The sequence below is a fragment of the Pseudopodoces humilis genome, chromosome 1, assembly GCF_049639895.1.
Source record: "Pseudopodoces humilis isolate 2021_Gansu_Grassland_sample_001 chromosome 1, ASM4963989v1, whole genome shotgun sequence".
In the NCBI taxonomy this organism is placed as follows: Eukaryota; Metazoa; Chordata; class Aves; order Passeriformes; family Paridae; genus Pseudopodoces; species Pseudopodoces humilis.
In genome coordinates, this window is record NC_142200.1 from 101,907,430 (window position 1) to 101,931,228 (window position 23,799).

The window sequence follows — 23,799 nt, forward strand, 5'->3', positions numbered from 1 at the left end:
TCCAGACCTTCACAGATTTGTTCTAGGTGTGAATATTATACTGAGGGTGGGCAGTTAAAACATGAAGTAGAAAGCTTCAAATTTGACAATGTAGAAATCATCTTACAAATTAATTTGGTGTTCTTTAGTTCTCCTCAAACAGATCTGTAAAAACCCCATAACTTAATGCTTTTACACTGTGTTTAGTCAATACCGTTGGTGTGAACGTCTTGGTGTCTCTGACAAGCAGTGCAGTCAGCTCTCTGATACTTGATTAGCAGCTTGGGGGCTGATCCTGGCCAGCTGCCAGGCATCCCCATCCTTCTGGGGAGAAAATAAGATGGTTGTGAGTCAAAATAAACAGAGAAGTCACTTGCCAACTACCTCATGGGCAAAATATATTTGACTTGGGAAAATGAGTTTATTTTATTGTCAATTAAAATAGAGGTGGATGTTGCAAAGAAATGGAACCTAACAAAATAAAACACCTTCCCCCTTACCTCAGTCCCTCTTTTTTATCCAGTCTTAATTTCACTCTTTTCTTCTGACTCTTTTACCTCTTGACTGAGTGGCAGATGGGGATGGGGAATGGTGGTGTCATTGTCTTTTCTGCTGCATCTGGTCTCTGTTTCCCTGCTCTAGTGTGGGCTCCTCTCCATGGGACTGGGACCCTCCAGAGGAACCTGACAGCCAGAATCTTCCTGTCCCTCTTCCTGCTCTCCCTTTTGGGTCTCTCAGGGCCTTTTCTCACTCTTTTTTGCCTCATCCCTCACTTCTGGCTGATGTTTTGATGGCCAGAGAGTCAGCAGAGCCCTGGCAAGACCTGGACAACTCCAGTTGGTGTGACTGGAAAGTCCAGCAGGTGATCCTGCATTGCAGTCCTTTATATACAGACTTTCCAATGCATTTACAGGAGGCATCCTTCACTTTGAATGCAATGGGAGTCTGTGATCCAAACAAAGGTAGTAAACTGTAATGTTAGGATCTTAATATTCAGATATATGATCAAAATTGGAGGGGACAGGCTATAATTATAAGACACCTTCATTTTTCAGATATGCTGTTTTAACTGTGCTGTGTTCCTTTGCTGACACGTTAAACATGTAGTAAGAATAAGGTTGTACCAAGCATAATTATCACATTCTCTTGGCCTTAAAAATGCCTCACTTGTAGCTGAGCATGATAATGATGATACAATAATAGATGCTGCTGCTGTCAATACTGTTTGCATTTGAGAATTAGAAAAAACTAACAATTTATATTAAAGAATGCTATGTGAACAGCAGGATAAGCTGGATAGATAAGGCCATTGTAAAACTTCTGAATTTTCACGGAACATTAAAATAAGATAGGTGTTATTTAAATCAGGAAGAGGAATATAATATCTAAAAATCTGTCTTTTAAGACCCATTTATATATGAACATCTTTCTACCTAGCTTTTAAGATGAATTACATTATAATTCTCTTTAATGAGTGTTTTTTAACTCATGAGATTTTGATGAGACAAAAAGTACATAGGGAAAATCTGTGGGCTTTTTAAAACAAACAAACAAAAAAACCCCAAACAAACAAAAAAAAGACCACAAAAGAAAATTCCCTAAGACCAAAACAAACAAACAAACAAAAACCATAAAATTTTGGGAGCACATGAAGCTACCTGGAATTGTAATACATTCACTGTGAAAGGCAACTTTGGTATACTAACCCTACTCTTGATTAAGTGATTTTAAAATTGTTTTTGATGCACAGTAAGTTCAGAACTGGTTTTCCTACTTTGCTACTTCTTCTCTTCTGTTTCTATGCAAAGTTTTCTTCCACTTGTCCCAGTTACACACCAGACAAGCACAAGTAAGGCATAAACTCTCTTTTACTATGGATGGAAATTTTTTTTTATTATTATTTTTTCTTTTTTTTGAGGATGCTTAGATACCAAAGACAGGTGAATTTTGCCTGGGGCAATGCAAAGATTTGATGTAGAAGTGCAGCACCATCCGTCCACCCTTTCTTTTCAATCTTTCCTTGTATGACAGAACCATAAAGATCTGAATTATCAACACTAATCAATACAGGCAGCCCGTGTCCTTTGACTTGTACTTTTTAGTCTGGGTAGAAACATTTTTTTCAGTTAAGTAACTCTTTGGAAATGTTCAATCTATTTATTTTGTAGAGGACAATGCATACACATTTTTTCTTTTTTGGGGGGAGGAGGCTGGAAAGAAGCAAATTTAATTTAACCACAAGGTTCTCTGTATACTTTAGGAACCTGTTATGTTGTACACTTCCTGTGGTATTCTTAGGGCAGAGAAGCTTAAGATATTTTTTCCTTTTTTCTCAGATATTATCCTTTTTTCTCAGTAGCAGTACTTCAAGAGAGGAAATACAGCCAGAAAGTTTAATCTGAGTATGGATCTCAAAATATTGGGGTCTTCTGTATCTCCTGTGTTTGCATCTGACTGTTTCATTTGACGTCATGACTTGCTCAGGTATTCTGGGAAATAGCAGTAGAAGGTGTTGTGCCTTTTTGACTGAACATCACCCTATTACCAATACAAAATCCAGACACCGCTATACAATGATTGATTGCTATCTATTCCTCTCTTCTGCCCTTTTCAAGCCAAATGATAAAAATTATTCATGAATGTTAGACCTATAGTCATAGTTTTGAATCCCTAAAAATGAAAAGTACAAAATAAGAAGCAGATCACATGGTAACTTCTTTTGTAAAATTGTACTTACAGCTGGATTCCACATGTCATTTACTAATATTCCTTCTTTTGAAAAAATCTGAGCTACTCTAAAATTTGGATATGTATTTTACTGGTAAGTGTCATGGTTTATACACTTGAATCTCACTTAAAGCTGTTTGAATTCTGTATCTGATTGTGCCATTTTTTGATATCATTTCCTATGCTCATGTTAACAATAATAATGGCTGACCCTGGCTTTCTTTGCACTGGAATTTAATTCCTTTTTAAAAAGAACAAGGACCTGAAACACTCCAAATCTGTATCTTGTCCCATTAATGATAAAGCCATTATAGACCCTTACCATCCCCTCCAAGATTTTATTGTCTCCCATGAATATAGAACTAACAGCTAGAGTTTGGACACACCACATTTTCTGGAATTAAAAACTGAGTGTCATCTCAAAACTTGAGATTGCACTTTTGGCTGATATTTCTCACTTTAGCTATCCTATGTTAGAAAGTAATTGACATATCTTTCGTACAGATTTTTTTTAATATTTGCCATTTTCTTCTGCTGGCATTAAGTCTCTTATTTTAAACTTTGACTTTAAACCCAAGTTTTACTCCTAGAAAACTATGAATCCAAGCAGACTGACAAGGAGTTGTCTTGTGATGCTAGTTTCCCAGACCTGTGTCAGAAATAGGAATTCTATAAATACTTTACACCTGTGAATCAGGCATTCTCATCTATACAACTTGTAGGTCTGTCAGAAAGAAAATTGTTCTATTCAGCTTCAGATATACAAATTCATGCAACTCTTCATTTCTCCATGTAACAATGGTGGGATTTTTTTTTTTTTAGTCTTTAGGGAAATAATCATTCTACCTTTAATTAATAAATAATTCTAGGTGCTGTCAAACCTTGGGGAATATGGTAAAACACATCCACAAAATGTGTGCTCTGAAGCTGCTGTTCTGAACTGATTTGTACCTTGTGCTCTTGCTTGTGTGCTTAAGGATGCTGAACACATTGGAATCAACTTGCAGATTTTTTACCAGCATATGAAAACATTTTTTAGCCTGCTCTGATTTACATATCTCTTTTCTTCAAGGTATTAGTATAAGAAATTTGTGGCTCTAGTGTCTAAATTCACATCCATGTTTTATAATTGGTTTGGATTTCCCAGTATGTATAACAAGCCTCAGAAAATGCTGTGTCTCACAGGCTGGTTGTAATGCAGCTTGCTCTTTTCAGTCTATACAATACAGAGTTCAAACATGTAAACTATGTTCATATTTTTCTATTATCAAATGGTCTTCAATTTCTTTTGTTGTTGCTCTTACTTTCCTAGCCACAGTTCTAGCCAGGATTTTGGGCCTAAGAAAACCTGCAAATGATATCAACATGGTTTGGAAACTTATCTTCTGGTTTTGGGAAATCAAATCAAAACCAACATGATTCAAACGTATGCCATATAAACCCTACATTAATGCAAGAGCAAAGAAAGAGTAAAGAGTAAAGAAAAAGAAAAAGTATTTCTTCTTTCACCTGCAAAAATACCTTTCCAGAATACTTTGTTGATGCTTTGGTGGAATCAGTGCATTATGAAAATTTAATTTCTTTGGTCATTTGATACTTCTTCAGAAATGTGGGAAAGACTGCTTTTTAACAAGAGAGTTCGCAAAATGAAATCAGAGTTAATCCTCCCATGCACCAGTGACAGGAATTGAGAAAGCACATATTTTAGTCTTAGCTGGAGGCAAAAAATCTTCAAAGAAGAGGCAGGAAACAAAAGTTAGACCTTATTTATCTTTTGCACAGAAGGAAAGAATAATCTGTCAGTATAGTATGGTTACATTCATATATCACACACACCTTTTGGCTTTTGCTTCTCTCATGACTTCTAATATTAGACAACTGATAAACAGTGGACTAATAGCTTCTGCTAAAAATATGACATGTCTGTTTTCTCTAAAGGGGATGTGAAGGTAAACACCAATGGACAAACATGGAATTAATAATCCTTTTGAATCAAACCCAGATTTTAAGCTTAAGTTATGTTTGCTTTCTGCTGTGTAAATTGAGAGACAATTCTCTGCTGTGTTTCGCATAACCTGCTAATTTCTATTTTTGTGTCTCATCTAACCAGAGGCAGAATGTGCTTTGCATGCTTAATGGTATTAAATATTTTGTCTGCCTGGTAGGAACAGAGTTTTCTCCCTAGCCATTATAGGGGAAGTATAGTTTTTTGGTAAGGCCTTCAGACAGGAATCTGCAGCTTTTGCTCTGAGTTAACTTTTTCACAAGACTTTTGTTAAACATCTTAACCAATATGTGGGTAGGTAGATAGTCTTATTACAGATAATAAAATATTTTTAACATAATTTTTTGAAATTATTTTATATAAATTTCATACACTAAAACATCTATTTTTCTGTATGATTCATTGGTTTGAGAATTAATGTTTGGCTTTTTGTGGGAGTGCTTTTATTTTTGAAGTGTCCAGCAATTTTAAAGTCACTGTTTGCTTTGATCTTGCTTAAATTAGATAAAGCCTAGAATAACATCTCTAAATTCTGAACAATTATGTTGATAAAGATCTGGTAAAAGTAAAGAGACCATTATAATAAGAAGGACTATGAGGAAAGAAAACACTATATTTTCTTTTCGCTAGAGGTAAAAGCTTAATTTTAGACATGGAAACCTGCTAAAGCAATGTTGAAAAGTAAAGCTGTTTGAGAAAAATATCTAGAAAATTAGTTTTTATACATTAGTGTTTTATCTCTGGGTTCGAAAAACCAAACAAGTCAAACGAAGAACAAACCCCACTCACAAAAAAAACATCTCCCCAAAAAAACCCCAAACAAACCCAACTTCCCTCTCCCCCAACCCCTCCCCAAAGAAAAGAAACTAGTTGATATAAAGTTGACTGAGGAGGAATATAAGCTGTGTGATTAATGAAATTATTCTAATTTTAATGAGATTCAACAAAAAAAAAATCCAGAAGATTTTAATCTTTTTCTTAATCTTTTTCTTCATCATTGTGGTTCCTTCTGCCTGCTGCTTTAAAACTTCATGTGACCTGGTTCCTTCATACTTAACTCAGGTATCAATCTGTGAAAAATCACATGTGCCTGTAAAGACACCCAAGCTGGAGCTTTTTTTTTGCTGTAAAAATCCTTCAAAATGCTCAGGTATTTTCAGCAGTGAAGAGGTGAAGAACTACATTTGCATGCCAGAAGGTTAATAACTTAAGAGGCATCTGAGGGTTGGATATGCAAAGATATGGAAATATACATGAGTTTTACTTTGCATAGAGTTGATAGTCAACTATTGCTTATGCAATAAAGACAATTTAATGAAAGCCCAAGCATGCAACCAGACTGACTGACTTTCAATTATTCCAGGTGCCATTGACTTAAGTAGTGGAGAATTTTTTTAAATGAGCAAAAAAGATGCAGGCTTGTCATGCAACTCTGAGTTTCACAGGGTGAAAAACAGTTTACAAATGTGTTTATAAATGACACAGTAGCAAGGGTGGTAACATTTGATGGATTCCCAAAGGACTGTAGACTCTAAAGTGGACCAAAGGCAATCCAGATGTGCTGTTGCTTTAGAGTGATGTGAAAATTTCTGTTGTCCACTCTCTTCCAACAAAAAAAACAAAACAAAAAGAACTCAAACCACAGCCTCCAGCCAACACCAGCTGCCTAAGTAGTCTTACTGTAGATAAGCTTAGACACTATAAAAAGAACATATATTTTTAAAATAGTTTAAAACTGAATTTTACAAAGTTATAAAATAATGTATACATTTAGTTTTCATCTGCCTTGTTCTTTCCAAATGTAAAATACTAAATTAAATAAACATTTTCATAAATGAAAAATTTAAAATTATGTTTTTCTGAAAAAATGTATTTAGGGAGATTTTTGATACAGTTTTCTATTTTTCCTTTGTGAGAAGTTGAAATTTTGATAAATTTTAATTTCAGGAAGCTTCTTTGTATACATTTATACTTATAATGGTTGCATAATTTAATTAAAAAATAAATCCTAATATCTCTGGGTAAGTTGTAAATCACTATAATTAATGATGTTAGCCTTAACCATTTTCTCATTTTCAGTGGTTAAAGAGAGTCTACTTGGAGACTACTGTGTATTCTGTTGTATATCACTTGATGATAGCAATGCATCGAGAAATGTCTCATAGTAGTCATAGAACACATTGCACATTCATACAATTTTTATGATATTTTCATTTCCTATGATTCCCAGGGATGTTAAAAAAAGTTTATTAAAAATTCCTCAAACCAAGAAAGTTTTCTTACTTATTAATAGCCTGGGCCTTGTGATAGAATAGGGTAGTAACTTGTAGAAACCAAAATTTGTGCCCATACCATGACCTTTCAGATTAATAAGTCATTGGCTATTCTAAAAAACTGGTCAATAGCTATCAGAAATGAAGTGTGGGAAAAAGACACTTTGGAAGATCTTGTAAAGTACTGTCTGTCTTTTTGCTTGTCTCATCCACATGCACTTTTAGAAATGGCCATGGGGATGTATCCAGTACTGCCCAAAGATGAATTCCTGATTCAGAGCTAGAACAAAGAAACAGATCTCACTGCCTGTCCACTGCTCTGAGCAGCATAACCACCTTAAAAAAACAAACAAAACAAAACAAAACAAAACAAAATTACCTGAGACTTGCTCCTTTCCTTATAGAGCTCTAAAAAATGGCTTGATATAAACCCCTAAACAAGTTACCTTAATGCTTAAGTTTCGTGCGAAGACCACCATTAATTATTAATTATAAAATTAATGTAATTTATGGCTTCACCTTGGAGGGGGAAAAAGAGCTGCTATTTTTTCTTCCTTTCCAGCAGCAGCTAACCTTTTGAGCAACAATGTATTATCTCTGTTGATGGTATGCAACTTAAAGTGGAATATGAAACATCTCAGATGATCAATATAAACTGGTCTAATTTTTTAGATTACAGCTGACCTTGAGCAATACTTGCAGAAAAGCTTCAGTGACACTTGGGCTCGTTTGCTCATGAAGTTGAACGTGAATTTGACTCCCTAACAGTCCACCAAGAGTGTTGTGTGAAATGTCACATGTGAAGAATCTGCCAGCTTCTGCAATATGGAAAATAGGTGGGACAGAAGAAGGTGAAAAATTAAGCTTCTACTCTAGCAATGGTCATCCTGATCTAGCATCTAGATAAAGAAACTTTGGGAGGAGTAAAGTTAGCTTGTTATCCTGAGAAAGAGAAAAAAGAAAGTGGCAGTATGTGGTGGGTTTTTTTAGACTGTATTCCAAGCCAAGGAAAACACAATAAAACATGCAAAAGGCAGGTTTGTTTGAACCACGCCAAATGTATTGAACGCTGGTACCTTTGGCAAGTAGAACTGACAGGCAAGTATTTGCTTTCCACATAAGAGAAGATTGTCTTTGATAAACTCTTTACTGATTTTTTTTCTGACTTCAGTACTTGAGAGCATGAGGTATATCCTACCTGGCTTTTTTCAGCCATTACCTGTGTTCCTGTCACACGTGATCTGAAGTTTGGAGAGAGGCGTATCGTACCGGGCAGCAGGGCTGTGACACAGGGTGAAGGATGAAATTCAACTTGTAACAGCCTGTGCTCAATAACACCTGCTTCTAAGTTTGATTTTTAAAGGGGTTGCCACAGATGATGTGTTGCTTTGAAGTATCTCCTGCTTTTCAGCTTGCATCACTTTAAAGGTTCATTTGAAACAGTGCATAAAATATTCTAGCAGCTTGTGCTTATTTATTCCTACTCTTTGGGGAGACACAGGCTTGTGAATTAAACTTGGTGTATTCTAGCATTCATTTTGGATTATAAAACCTGCCTGTGCTATATGGAAAGTGAGGCTGTCTCAGCATAATAATACACTGCAATCCAAACCAGCCACATTAATATTCCTATTGGTTGTCATTGGAGATATGCCAGTTCCCATATGTACTTCCCCACATTTCAGAGTGCCCTTGCAATCTCATGACTGCTTTTCAGAAGTGCTTGGTGGCTTATTCTTCCTCCTCAGCACACTACAGTGAAATTAAGTATTCAAATCGGAGGAGAAAAATGTGTTTAGGATAACTAGCATTTAGCATACAGTACAAATTAAACCCAGATGATGTGATTCTCTCCCTTGCTCCCTAACATTTATCTTGGAATTCATATTTAAAGCATATTTTGCATTACAAGATTGAAATTGCTTATAACTTTTTTCTCCCCTACACTTGACAGGCATTCTTGTATAATTAATTAGTTGGAAATACTGTAAATAGTTCAGATTTTGTGGTTTGTATTGGAAGTGTTCTGTTTGTCTAGTGTAAAAGAGAACTGATTAGAACTTTTGGATAGAGAATCAGGGCTTTGGATGTTTCTTGACTAAGATATTTTTTTTCAGTGCTGATACAGACTGAGTCATCTCTTTCATCTTCTGCTAGAGATTTATTATGGTTATTTTTAATTCAGAACACAATATTGACATTGCAGTCATTTGCCTTTTTGAATCTAAGTTGTTCAGCTTTTGAGTTCTCCATTTCTGCCATGCACATAAGGAGCTTTTTTTAGTAAAGTTTTTATTGGTGCCATGTTTATGTCTTAGATCTATCCTTAAGCAAAATTGTTGTCCTAGATTATAATTTGATAGGAAATCTTGATTGAAGATTTTAAAGTAAGAGGGGTGAGTGATGGATTTGGTATTTATTTAAAGGTATGTTCCTCAGTGCACACTCGACCATATGATGTAAAATCCTTTCCTATTCAAAAGCATACTTAGTAAGCCACCATCACTTATTTCTAATGAGTTACGGTTATCAGTATCCAAATTTTTTTTTCATTTTTAAAAGCACTGTACACTTCATAGCTCTCCTTTTACCTTGATGACAGATTCTTTGCAAGTGCTTCTGGGAGACCCTCTGATGCAGTTCCAAATTATTCATAAAAACTACCTGTGACTACAAATGTATATTGTTCCCATTTCTTAATATTTTTAGATAGTTTGTATGCATTCTAACCTACTACTGAATACAATGTCAAGAAGACACAGATGCACTGCAGATTGGTTTTTTTCATCTACTCAGGCTACTTTGATAAGATATGTCAGCAACTTTACAGGTGACCTGTTTATTGATCAGGAAGCATTTGAACAGACTTCTGTGAAGTGAAGCATCAAGGTATTTTACTCTGCTTTGCCCATCAAAAATCATTGAAGTGACTGGTATAGTGAGGATAAAATTTAATAACCTATGGGGTTGATAAGAGAGTTTGTGCGTATATGGCCTGCTTTGTGCTGCAGTCAACACCTGTCCCTTCAAATAATGTGGTCCCTATTCCCCTGAGAGTTCACAGACTAGTCAGTGGGAATTAAAGCAATTGCAGGCAAAATAAGAAACAGGCCTTTTTTAGTTTATCCAGCATGATGGGTAGGATATAAAAATAATAAGCTATAAATAGACAGTAAAATAGGAAAGAACAGGCAGATATATTTTTTTTGTTTTGTCGAGTGTGAATGCCAGAAATATGAGAGGCTGCAGTTGATAGGACAAAAGACCCATCTCATCTGCTATTTGGCTTCCAATAACCAGGTGCCTGAGAAATAGTAAGAACAGAGCAAGTGCCTAGCACACTTTAGTTTCAATGATTTGTAGGTCTTGAGGAATTTGAAGATTGGGGATTGTAGATGTTTTGCATTTGTGTTTAATGGCATTAGGTGGCCTTCAATCCATTGATCTAATTATTAGAATCTTAAGAAGACTTGTTTATGATGGGAATGTACTTGTCATTTCCCTCTGAATAGAGAAGTCAGAGTAGCAAATGTCATCATGCCTATAACAAAATTATCAGTCCTCTTGATGTAAACAAAATAGAGTGGAGTGGAAGTGTCTTCTTGCTTCAAAAAGGTACCATTCAAATAGACCTAAGCTCCCTTGGCCTTTATATATCACTGAGATAAACGGTATGGAGGAGAGTTTATTCCTTTGCTGCTGTGATGCTGGCAGGAGAGTGTGCTCTGTAATTGATTAACAGGGCACAGTGCATTGACTTATATGGGAAAGGCTATTATATCTCAGTAACAGGAAGGTGTATGTGATTCTGGTTACAGTAAGTAAAAAATTGGATTCTGCAGGAAGTAACTAAAACTGCTGGAAGAACAAAAGGTTCCCAAAGATTTATTTTTTTTCTTCTTATATCAATGGTATAACAGTATTTCATATTCTAACAGAAGTTTAAATAGTGCAATATATTTAGTGAAATATATTTAATATGGAATTGAAATTTTCATACAGGGCTAGCAATATTAGCTTATGTAAGCAGTCTTTTAACTTTTGTTCTGTTGGACCTAAAGTCATGAGTTAATGATGAGGTGCAATAACTTTTTAAAGTCTATTACTCTGAAATATAGTCCTTCCCTTTAACTCATACACATTTATGGTGAATTTCCCATATTTTAAATCCTAAATGAGCAGGCAGATTGGAAGGTTTGGTTTTATTAAAGCAATGAGAAAGTGGGATTTATTTTTTTTTCTTATATGTTGGTATGTCAAAATAGATATAAGACAGGATTACAGTTCTAAACAATAATGAAAGCAAATGGTATCAACTCAGGTTTTTTTCTAACCCCCACCACAGTATTGATGATTACAAGAAAGTTAAGAAATCAGAGGGCTCAGGTTAAATACTTCAGAAGCACACATACATAACATGAAGCATTTTTGTGACTGCCTGTAAAAATTGTGACCTCAGTGGCAAATAGATGCTCCCTATGAGGTTGTATTTTTTTATTTTTATCCCAAGTCAAGCTTCTCTGTCTTTTTTATTTGAATCCAAGTGTACGGGTTAATGAAACAGAGATAAGGCAGACCATTAATGATTTAGAAATTAGTATTCATTCCAAATAAATTTTCCATATTTCCTTTTGTGCATCTTCAGCATTAGCACCAATATAACAGCTGTCAAATAGAAAGGAGGGGATATTCTCAATAGCTACTTGAACCAGTAAAAGATCTGAAGTTCTGATGAGCTTCTGTTTTTGGGAGAGGCTTATTTCATCTGTCATGTTTTTTCTGAGCTCATTGTCAAAAACCTGTTTATTTCTGTTGCAGAAATGAAGAGTTTGCTCATATTTTTGAGATAACTTTTTTATAGTTTATTTATGTTTTAGGATAGATCTTTTATTTCACATTTTTTTTCAGACTATAGTAAGCAGTAGCCTCCCATTATATTAGTAATAAATCAAATTGCATAAATTGAACACATTTTTTATAACTAAGTTTTTATAATTCTTATATTTTTCCAGGAAGATGCAGGTTTTTCCTCCCACCCCAGTTTGAAGCTATGGGTGGCAGAAAAATTGCATAAACCTAACAATTTACTTTACAAGATATATTTAAAAACCCTCAGGAAACAGAACAAAGGTACATGTTCAATCTTAGCTTTCATTACTGATGAGAACATATTTTTTTTCCTTAAGGGAAAATATCATGTAATATAAGGTATTGATATAAATGATATAAAAATATTTTGTTATGTATTTTTAAAAACTTCTGATTGTGTGTTGCTCTGCTTTTAAATGTTTAATTCCATTTTTACCTAGACAGCAGGATTAATGGCAAATGCCTTCAAGTCTCCAGCTAGATAACGCTAAAAAATAAGTGGTAGCACAAGCAGTTTGCAAGTTGAAAAGTAAATATGATCTACAGAAAATAAACCAATAAATAAAGAAATGCTTCAGGAAAACTTTGTCAAGTAGTTCTGTGTTTATGTGATTATGGCACTTGGGACAAAAATTGGCAATTATGGAAGTCTGCTGCTCCCTTCTATTCTTAGCTTTAACCTTCCAACACTTTGACTGAAATAAAAGCAGCCTGTCACGCAGGATCTGAAAGCACAGGTCTGTCCTCTGTGCCAGCCCCTACTCCCAGGCTGAGGTGTGTGCTGCCAGCTGTGGTGAGAGGAACACCCAGCTGCAGGCTTCTGACCAAATGTGCTGCCCTGCTGCAGCCAAAGCAGAGGGAGGAGGAAATCGATCTTTCTGGTTTGTGGTATAAGCTATAATGTTTCAAACCATTTATCTTCCCTTGTCAAAATTCCATCATTAAATACTGCACTAGTGAACTTAAAAGTCATTGGAATTATCCTTTAATTCAGTCCAAAGCAGCTGCCCTTTACTCTTGCTTGTGCTTGTGTGGATATTTTTTTTCCTTTAATGTTTGTTACCTCAGAGATTTGTAAAGGACACTTATTTTCTTTGTTAAATGTCAAAACACTGATTCTGGAATGAATGTTGTTTTGTATTTCTGTACTTCACTTTCTATTTTTCTGAAAGAAGATTCATTTTTTTACTGCGTGAGACTGCGCATTTTAGGGGAATTGCATTATATATTACTTGATTTACTCAAAATCCTTTTTTTTTTCCCTCTTAAAGTTCTTTAGAAGGTAGGAATAATTTGGTCTCCATGTGTTATCCAGTCTGACCAAACTACTGGTTTTGAATTGTACCAAAACTAGGTGCTGTGGCTGAGCATTAAATATGCTGCTTATCTATATTTAGACCTATTGTGTACCACCTATGGTGACCTAATACTTTCTAGATTCATAAATCGAGGGTATTTCCACTTACAGCAGAGACTGGGCTTCAGTGCGTGTGTTTAAAAAGATTGGTGAGCCTTACCGGTGTAGGCTAAAGCTTTTTTTTCACCTGTGATATAAATGAGTAATTTAAGCTACATATTTCTCCCATCTGCTGAATTACCTACAAAAACTCAACAAAAGGCAGTACATAAATTGAGCATTTGAAAAATCCTAAGCCAGTTCTCTTCATTCTAATTTATATCATATAAAAGGAGATATGCTTTACAGGTTTTTTTTCTGCATTAGGAAGGCTACAATACTGATTTTAGGTTTTTTTTCCCATTTTAGATGCTAATACCAAGTTAATCTTCTTTATAAAGGGGTAAAATGGAAGTGAAGTACTCAAATGAATTATAGAATAGTGTTTAGAAAGTGAAATATAGTATAGTGTTTTTCAGTGAATCTGTTGTATCTGATAATTCATAGGCATTCATTAATGTTCCCTAATTTATTTTCTTTTTTTTTTATTATGTCAGATTTGTCAGCACTTCTGTTACAGAAATGAAAATGTGTATCTTATCAACTTCTTAGAAAGCTGTCATGATAATACTTTAGCACTAGTTTTTTGTGTCACTAAAAACATCCCAGATACATCAGGTTAGGCTTTTTTGTTCAACTGCTGTATCCCTAAGGAGGGTGATGGCTAATGGTTAGATGATACTATTACCTTATTTTGTCAGTGGTTGAAGTCTTTATTTTCTCATGTCAGTGTGTGTGTCTGTGATTTTTGTGGGTTTTCTTGTGGTTTTTGAGGTGAGTTTTTGTTTATTTTGTTTGTTTGATTTGTAGGGGTTTTTTGTTGAAAAGCTGTGATGTAGCAACATTCATTCCACACATACAAAAGTAACAAGGATGTGTTATCACCCAGAGGGAAAATAAAGGGCACATTGTCACCTAATGCATATGACTAACTATGAGCATAAAATGAATCTGTTTTCTTGTGTTTCAGAAAAGTGTGATGAACCTCTGATCTCAGCACTACCCCATTCCTCCTTCAGCAGTTCATCATCCATGACAAGCAGCTATGTGCCAGGGTATGCCAAGTTAAACAAGCGAGGAGGTAAGGGACATTCTCAGCCTTAATGTTTGGATATTACAAGAAGTGATGAATGATATTTTTAATGTGAAAATGTGTTTTTTGTGGAATACTATTGCTTATGCTTGTTTGAACAGACTGTTTTTATGAACTGAATTAATTCCTTTTTCATTGTACGGGACAGTAATTTCACTGCAGGGAGAAGGGCACTACCAGTAATACGTAGCAGCAGGGGCCACATGCCTGATGTCAATGGACTCATTCAGTACAGGTGCATAATTGGCTTCACATAAAAATTATACCTGTCTTCACTGGGTAAATAAGCATGTGCAAGGTCATAGGTTGGAACAAAGATAAATAGGTTTGATGTGATTTGTTGACATAACTTGTTTCCAGTTCAGCAATGACTGCTGTCATTCAGGTTTTTTTCTGTTACCACAGGGACTTTTGCATATATATCTGTAATGCAGTGAATATATCTGTAATGCAGCAAGTGTCTATCTGAACTTTGTTCAGACGTTAACAAAGCTGCCTCAGATTTAGTGGTTGGAAGAACAGGTACATAAATTTGATGGCCTACCTGGTTTAATGATACTTAGGCACCATCCTGTGCCTTCTAAGGCCACCTGGAACAGAAGATAGACAGTGTTAAAGGAATAAAGTAGGTATTTATTAAAAAGACCTTCAAAGGATACACCTTGGGCAGTACAAGAACCAGGCCATGGCTCCACCCAAGATGGACTCCCAAGTTATGAGTTTTCACACTTTTATAAATTTTGGTCCATTTACATATTGGGGTTAATTGTCCAATTACAGCTTCAGGTTATGAAGTCCCATCCTCCCAGATTGCTCTCCTCAATTTGCTGCTGTTTATACATTTTGGGCCTGAAGCTGCAAAGGTGTCCTTGGTTCTCGGGCTGGAAAAGGATTGTTTTGTTTAACTATACCGTGAAGAGAACTTGCTAAAACTTTGTAAGTTGAGAGTTACATACAAATGCACTACAGAATCTGGAAAATATGGGAGCTAAAACTTAAGGCATAATTTCCCCCCTTTAGACACAAACACTGTGAGTAGTGCTGGTGGCACTGCCAGCTCTTCCAATTGTCTGGAGGTCATCATGTAGGAAGGGATGAGTTGGGTCTAATGCAAGCCAGGAAGCATAATCTGTGAGTGGGGAAGAATATGAGGTGGGTCCAGGCATGGATATTCCTATCATGTGGTTCAGGTAGTACCTGGAAGCTGAAATGGGACCCCCAGGCTTACTGGCAGGGTGAGTGGGCTCTCCACTGAATAATGTAATTATGGCCTGTTGGTACTCTCAGAGTCCTGACACTGATCTTGGTTTGCTGGTCTGCAACTTCTCTCTATAATTGTATTTTACAGAAGTGTAATTCTTGTTCTTTGATCTCTTTATTTCTATCTTTGCTTTTGTTTTTCTTTTGTTGTTGTTGTTGTTGATTTTTTGTTTGGTTGGTTTTATTTTTCTTCTTTGTTCTCTAAAATCAGCTTTAGGCAGGCCCCAGGACTTATAGTCCTGCTTCCTCTGATGTCAGCCCGTGCCTGTACATTTAATAGCCCTGCTGTCATCCCATGATTGTGGTCCTCTACCCTACATTTTTATACAATAACAGTTTATCCTCTGCAGAATAGGTGTGATAGGTACAGAAATATATCAAAATTGTTACACCATTAGACCCTAGCCCATGCAATCACGCAGCTAAGTTAAATGTATAACATATTAGATTATTGAAGTTGATTAGGTTGTTAAAGAATTGCTATTGCAACTAAGCAATCTAAACAGAAGACAAATACAAGCTTAGAGAAAATATGACTGATGAGCTCTAGCGCTACAGGCCTGCAGATCTGATACAAAGCCTGGCCAGGCCAGGTGCATTGGCAATTTCTTTGGTTTTAGGCCTGCAGCTAGTAGATAACATGGTTTGTTGCTTCTGAATGAGAATAAATGTTGTTTTATGCTGGTTTCAGGCTATTATTTCAGTGCTCCATGTATTTTGTTACATGCCTTTTGCAGTTCTCACACTTTCTGTGGCAGTGTGTTCACGTGTGTGTTTTGGTAGGCTGTCAGGTGCCTTCAGCTGTGTCTTTAAATGTTCATTAGATTAAAGGAATGAATTCTAAAACACTGTTTATCATTTTGGTTGAATTCTGTTGTATGACTATATTTATGTCTTTTTCCATTTTATTCCCTGTTCTAAGTTTAATAAAAGGTCACTAGAACCACTTTAATAAAATACAACTTAGTATCAGCTTGGCTTGGAGGATCTTCCTCAGTTTTTAGATTATTATTTCTCCTTTTAGTTTACAAGACTACTTATTCTGTTCTAACTGAAAGATTGATATTTGGAATTATTTTTTTTAATTTTTTCTTCTAATTATATTTCCCCTTTCCTTTCTTACACTTATAATCACTACAGTGCAGTTTCTTTTACTGATTTTATTTTTTTTTTTTTACCAGTATGGATCAATGGTGTCATTAATCAAACACTGGTTTTATTTCCTCATTGGAAATTTAGTTGCACCTCTTTGTTAAATAGCAGTTTCATCTCTTTGTTTAAATAGCAATTTCGCTAGATTGTTTTTATTCATCTCTTAGTACCTATGAAGCATAGCACAAATACTTTTCAAAACCAAAGGTCTATGTACATGAACAAATACCATTTTCCTAATCCTAGTGGCAGTAAAAGTATTGCAGAATTCAGGAATGTGTTTAACACAAAAACTTGTCTGTCTCTGTTTATGCTTCTGCAAGTGATGGAAAATAGCTCAGTTTTAATACTGAGCTATTTTACAACTTCATGGAACTACAGATATTGCTAATCAAACCAGTAATAAGTGAATCCAATTTTTTCTCTCCAAGGAGTCATTATCAGCTAATAGATTCCCAAATCAAATGTGCTATTTAAACCACACTGTGCTCAAGCCATTAAATGGAAAGAACTCCCCCTCCTCTAGCCCCAGACCCTTTAAATTAAAGAAATGCACATTTGAAAATTCTACTCTCCAACCCAATTATTTTTCTTTCCTGTTTTCATAGCACTTCACTCTAGACTGGCAGAACACTTTATTTGAATAGATAGTATATTTTATCCCTCAGATTCACTGAAGAGACATATCATGTTATATTATTAAGAAGGTTGGAGTTGTCGCTATAGTTATTGTCCAGTTTCCTGCTATAAATGTTGCAACTGGAAGGATGCACACCAAAAATAAATTAATATTTTCAGCAGTTTTTAGGAGGCTTCAAAAGCAGAAGCATCCATGAATTTACTCTAAAGTTTGATAACACTTCATGTACAAATTCTATAACTACTCATTTAGGCAAATAGAATTAAATCTTTGTGGAATGGCACTGATCTGGTAACTGCCAGGGTATAAATGTAGGGTGGGTTTCTGTGTCAGTTTGCGAAAATATTTTGCATTTTCCACATCTGTCTACTTAAACTCCTGTAATAGAGTTAGCATGTTATGGGTTAGCATGTATACTTATTTCAAAGGAAATGAAGGTTTGATAGATAGAAAATTTGATTAGAAGTGGTAACCTCTTCAAATCAATTTACTTGGTGGTTCTTCTGCATTGCTGCCTTTTCCTTTTCTGAACCTTATTTTGTGTTAAACAAGGAGAAGTATCCTGGGGTTTTTCTCAGGGGGCAGGGTGGGGTGTATGGGGGTGGAAAAGGTTATTTTTCATTATAGGAAAAAACTGCTGATTGTAGAAACAAATATTTAGTGGTTACCTACAGGTCTGTCAGTGTCTTGCAAACTTGTACCAATACATATTAAAATTTCCATGTTTCCACAATTTCCATGTCACTGAGTAAGAATCTTTGATTTATGTGATCATTATAATCTGTATTTCCTTTATCACAAAGAGCCAAAAACCTGGGGGAGCAATGAAAGCCTGCATTTTATGCCAGCTCTCATCCATGGACCCCCAAAACCTGTCTCATGGGGTCCCCTCCTTCTTGGAGGGGTCCTTCTTGCCCTCTTGGGTACTTCTAATCATAGCAGCTAATAAAAGCAACCAAAATACTTTCATTTTATTATCATGGAAAGAAGCAGGGAGCAAGGAGGCCCCAGAAAGTGTCTATAAATTTGTTGCTTTCCTTTGTGAGCAGCTATACTACTCCTAGATGTACTACTGCTTATCAACAGATTTAACTAGAGTTAATGCTGGACATTAAGCCAGTGCTGATATCCCCATCTGGCCTGCAACGAAAAAGGGGTGATGATCCCTTGAAATTGAGCTGTGATAAAACTTCTGTGGAGAGCGAAGGATGCAATGAAGTTTGCAGTGCATTTAGGTTTGGCAAAGGTAGTGTGTTGGCTCCTGAATTATGTTAAAGGCTTATAAGCTAAGACTTGTACTTAAAAATTTAAACAGTCTGAATTAGCTACTGTTCAGATAAAGATGGATGTAGTCACCTTCTATCAAATTACCCTTTTGGTAGTAAGGTCATATTTCATTTTAAACAACTAAGTCTTAGTGCTCTATTGTATTGTAGTATTTAGCATATTTTTCATTTTAATTTTAGTTATTTGTGTGCTGTTTAGAGCTAATATAACAAAGGTACAGATTATTTTTGAATGTCTGTAACTTATGTGAGGGAAAAAAGCACCACAGGACAGGAGACATGTTCATGGCTTTTCTTTTTTTTGTGTCTGTCACTATCACTTTTATCTATATATATGCAAACACTGAGAAATCTTTCAATGCTTTGAAATTCTAAATCTTCTTGCTTTGGATGGACTTCAGAAAAATAATTTTGTGTTTTCTGTCAATTATTAGCTCAGATCCTCCTCCTGTGTAAACTGAGCAATTCCAAATATATTAAAGGATTCAATGTACTATTTGGAGAATATGGGGATGTATTATCTTTGAAAAAAAGTAATTTTACTTTATAAAATGACTGATACTGGAGTCAACCCAATTGGCACATAAATATATGCTGTTAAGTCATTGATAGATAAATTTAAACTGGAATCTAGTTAGCTGACTATCTCAAAAGATTCCAGTTCCTTCCATTTTTGTCATACCTCTTCTCCCACAAAAGTCTGTATTTCTGACACCTTAGTAGCTAAAGTGGCATCAAAGAAAAGGAGACTTTTCAATGAGTTAATTATACAGCTTTTTAAAATCTATCCTCAGTAACTTTTTCATATGTGATGTCAAGGTGATAAGGTCTAACATCTTATGACCTGCCATCAGTAGGATCAATGGACTGCATCACATAATGAGAAGGATTCCTAGCACATGTTTGATATAATGCATTATCAATCTTCCTTTTAATGGTTCCCAAGCTATTGGACCCTATACTTCTCACTAGTATGAGAATTAATGCTCATACCATTTTAATTTAGGGAAGAAATTCTACATTATTTCAGCATAATGTAATGTTATATAATATAATTGGAAGCTGCTTGAAACTGAGTAAAGTCTCAGAACTTCAGAAGTAATCCCAGCAGACAGTGAGAGTATGAAGGTCATAATGAATTTTTGGATATGTGGAAATTATCTTTTGCACAATGGAATAAAAAAGAGGAAATTTGGCACCCAGGGGTTCTGTTTTAAGTCAGTATTAGCAGGGAATCTGATGCTACCAATGAAATTGATAGCGTAATATGAAAGGAAGTTTCTGTGGAGCAGTTGATGTTCAAAAAACAGTCCTTCTAGCATCACTGTCTAACTCATATCCAGGCTTTCAGATTACCTTTTAATCAGTGTGTTGACCTTGCCCTGTTAGCAGCGATATTAATGTGACTATAAAACAAGCCCCAGAAATTTTAAGTGTTGGCACAGGTGTAATTGTGACAGGTTGTTTTTTTTCTCAGTGGAGTTTTAAATTCTGCTTTCTGTGTGGAAGGTGCAAGAATTTGTCTATAATGGGATATGATTATTTTATTTCCCAGATTGTTTCCAGTAAATCAATCAGATCTATGGCAATGGTTCTACTAAGTAGAAATCTTTCTAAGTAAAAATGCTTGTTAGATCCTTGTTTTTGAAGTATTCTTGGGGAACCTACCCTAGCCTCTTTTTACCTTCATTTTAAAATCTCCAAAACTGTAATGAATATCACTACTTCTGCAATTGTTTATTACTATTGTATAATGGAATAGGAGAAGTGTTTTATGTAGTTTTCCTTTCAGCAAAGTGAATGTGGAAGGGACAGCCTGGGTTGTATGCACAGTCCAGGCTTGTACCTCCATAGGACTTGCCAGAAATTTAGTTTGGGTACACATCTTAAAGTAAGGTGGTGCTCCTCTGAACTAACATTTTTTCCAAATGAACCGTATGGAGTTAGCCTGCACACTGTAGATCATCACCTTAAATACTGCAATCTCCTTGTGTTGACAAGGACACCTTTGAGCTGACTAATACCTGTATTCAACACAACTCATTGTATTTTGATTAAAACCCTTTTAGAAAAAACTCTTATGGAGTTGCCAGTGTTTTGGAAGTTCACTATCCAAGTTACAGTATATATTGTCTTTTGAAAGCAGACAAGATCCTGAAAGTAATTAAGAGAGTAGTGTAAGAGAACTGCTAAAATCATGAAAGAGAAGTATCATCCACTTAGCTTTTGTATGTCTACAGGAAAGCTCTTGCTGAGCTAAATTACTAAAATATAGTTGTCTTTTAAAAAGTAAATAAACTGCAGTTCTCTTTCTGTAAATATGTACTTTAGATAAACACAAGTTTTGTGTTTAACTTTTGTTTTTAGTAAAGTTTTACAGTCTACTTCAGTATGTTTGCTAAAACCATCTCATGAACACCGTAGATCAAACTAGGTTTTCAGAAGTCAGGACAAACTGATAACCCTTATTTATTAAATAATTACTTATCCATTTAAAAATATGGAAAGTTACTTATGGTTGAAAAAGATAAGCCTCTATTGGTTCACTTATTAATAGACCCCCCAAAAAAATGTTTGTGTGTGACATAGCATTATTTGTGTTGTACACAGTATAAACAGTATTTCTGGAATGCTTTAGAGAGAATACAAGCAACTGATGTTTTGTATGTGGGGAGTCTTCTGTTGTTTGAGGGTTTTTGGTTTTGTTTGTGTTTCTTAGGGTTTTTTTTATTCATTTCAAGGCATGGCTCCTTTAGGAGATCCACTACCTGTGAGAGTAATTGAAAACCTTCTCATTTTATTAGTAACATGTCCTTTTGGTATTACTCATAATAATTTTTTTTGTGTAGTGCTACCTTCAGTCTCTGGGTTTGTTTTTATTTTTGTTTTTCTTTTAAAATCCATAAAGAATTTGGATTCAGTTCATAGCTTGCATCAAAAAATGTGTAAATTTTTCTGTCTTTTTCTGCCTTACATTCTACCATATAATCAGTTTTGTTTATTGTTCACCTTAAAAATAAATATTTACCCCACTTTGATTTGTAATGTAATCCACAATGCACCTCAGCTCCATGAAAACTTATATCCCCCTTTAGAATTGATGCTTGGTTGACCCTAGAAGTTGTTTTCTGTGCTTTAAAGACCTGGCCTAATCAAATATTTTTCATAAATACCTATTAGTTGTGGAAAGAGTTCTTAAAAAGACAAATGAAAATATTTGCACTAGCTCATTCCTCTGAAAAAACATTCTTTCATTGCAAGAGGAAAGTGAATTTTGTGCAAGTGCAGGAAAAAGAAGCACCATGAAGAGAAAAGTACCAGTGGTATATCCAGGACAGACTCATGCATTGAAAAAATAAGTTTAAAAAGGAAAGACATCACCCTTTTCATTCAAAACACAATCCAAGAAACAAAGTCTGTAGAGAGTGAAGCTCAAGTAATTTCATTAAAAAAAGCATCATTAGCTTATGTTAATTTACCATAGCCTGATGAATACAGAAAGCATGACTGTTTTTTCCAGTTCATAGCTAACTTTTTAATTAAAGTGTTCAGAATACCTAATTGGCTTATTTCATACATGTATAGATGGAGAGGAGGAAATAGGATAACACTGTGCACTCCAAATTTATAATTTTTTCTTACAGCAATCATTTGCAGAGGCAGCAATTCCAAGCCCAGCTAGAGACTTAAGGCAAATGGGAAGCTTTCTTGGGCATCAGGGATGGAGACAGCATATCACCCTAGCTTTACTGAACAGCTAGCTTTTTTCCAGACAAAATTCATCTTAGCACATTATTTTTTCAGATTCTAATGGGCAGCTGGGTTTGGCAGGAAGGTGGCTGTTCTGGTGGCAGAGAGGAGGCAGCCTCACAGAGAGCCAGACTGGATCTATATATCACAGACACTTTCCCCATGTCCTTGGGGTACCAGTGCAGCTCTGGCTGTTTATCCCCAGAGCAGCCAACTTTGAGCTTTCAACTACTTTGAGAGTTTAATTTGACTGTTTCTCAAACAGCATAGGGACATTAAGTAAATAGTTAAGAAATCTCTCTTCTTGCTGGCTTCATCTTGAAAATGCAGACCTCTCATGCTCTGCTCAGAATACTGCCATGGTTTAAGTCAAGCTTGAAATTAAACCTGGAAAAGAGGTTTTGGGGAGATCTCATGGCAACCTTCGAGTACCTGAATGAAGCCCACAAGAAAGGGAGAGGGAGTCTTTTTACAGGAACACATAATGACAGAACAAAAAGGAAATGTCTCTAAACTTAAAGAAGGTATGTTTCTATTGCATATTAAGTAAAAATTTTCTACTGTGAGGGTGGTGAGGGGCAGGAGCAGGTTGCTCAGGGAAGTTGCAAATGCCCCATCCCTGGAAGTGTGTAAGGCCAGGTTGGATGGAACATTGAGCAGTGAAAGGTTTCCCTGCACGTGACAGGAAGCTGGGGAACTCTATAATCTTTAAGGTCCCTTCCAACCTGAACTATTTTATGATTCTATTTAAAAACCTGGCACACTACAGTTAAGTTGTTGACTTACTATAAATGGAAAGTTGTCTGAAAAATGCACAGTGATGACATATTAGAGTTCAGCTAGATGCCCCTTGAAAGCAATGTGTCACAAGGAACTTGTCTACACCAGAGTTGGCACACTGAAAAAGCAAGCTGGAAAACTTCATGTTCCTCAGACACTGGGGCTACACAGAATAATGTGAACATGCAGGATTAAAAAACACCCTAAAAACTCAGTACAGGAAATCTTGGCCAACCTCTTTGGACAGATCCAATATATTTAAAAGCAGCAGAGACTGAGAGTTTAGATATCCTAGACTTGGTTTTATCTACAGATACTTCAGACTTATATACAGAGCTGTGTAAGTACAGAGCTCTGGAATTAAGGTAAAGATGTGTAGTGGGTGTACAGAAGATGCACTGTCAGCTCTTCCCAAGGTCAGTGCCTCCTGCCAGATGCTATGAGTGTTTCACCCTCTCCTGAACACAGAGCTCAGGTTTTCCTTACACAGATGGGTGTAGTGCAACTGATAAATTGCTGCTTTGAGCAT

General features: G+C 35.6%; 1 protein-coding gene across 2 annotated transcripts in view; it reads left to right on the forward strand.

Moving 5' to 3' along the window:
- CNTNAP2 (contactin associated protein 2) overlaps nucleotides 1-23,799 on the forward strand; it is a 1,024,120-nt gene that overhangs the window by 308,359 nt on the left and 691,962 nt on the right. For both annotated transcript variants that reach the window (XM_005519091.3, XM_088052353.1), the window contains exon 2: nucleotides 14,280-14,390. In XM_005519091.3, the coding sequence (XP_005519148.2) occupies nucleotides 14,280-14,390 (111 nt within the window). The remainder of the gene's footprint in view (nucleotides 1-14,279; nucleotides 14,391-23,799) is intronic.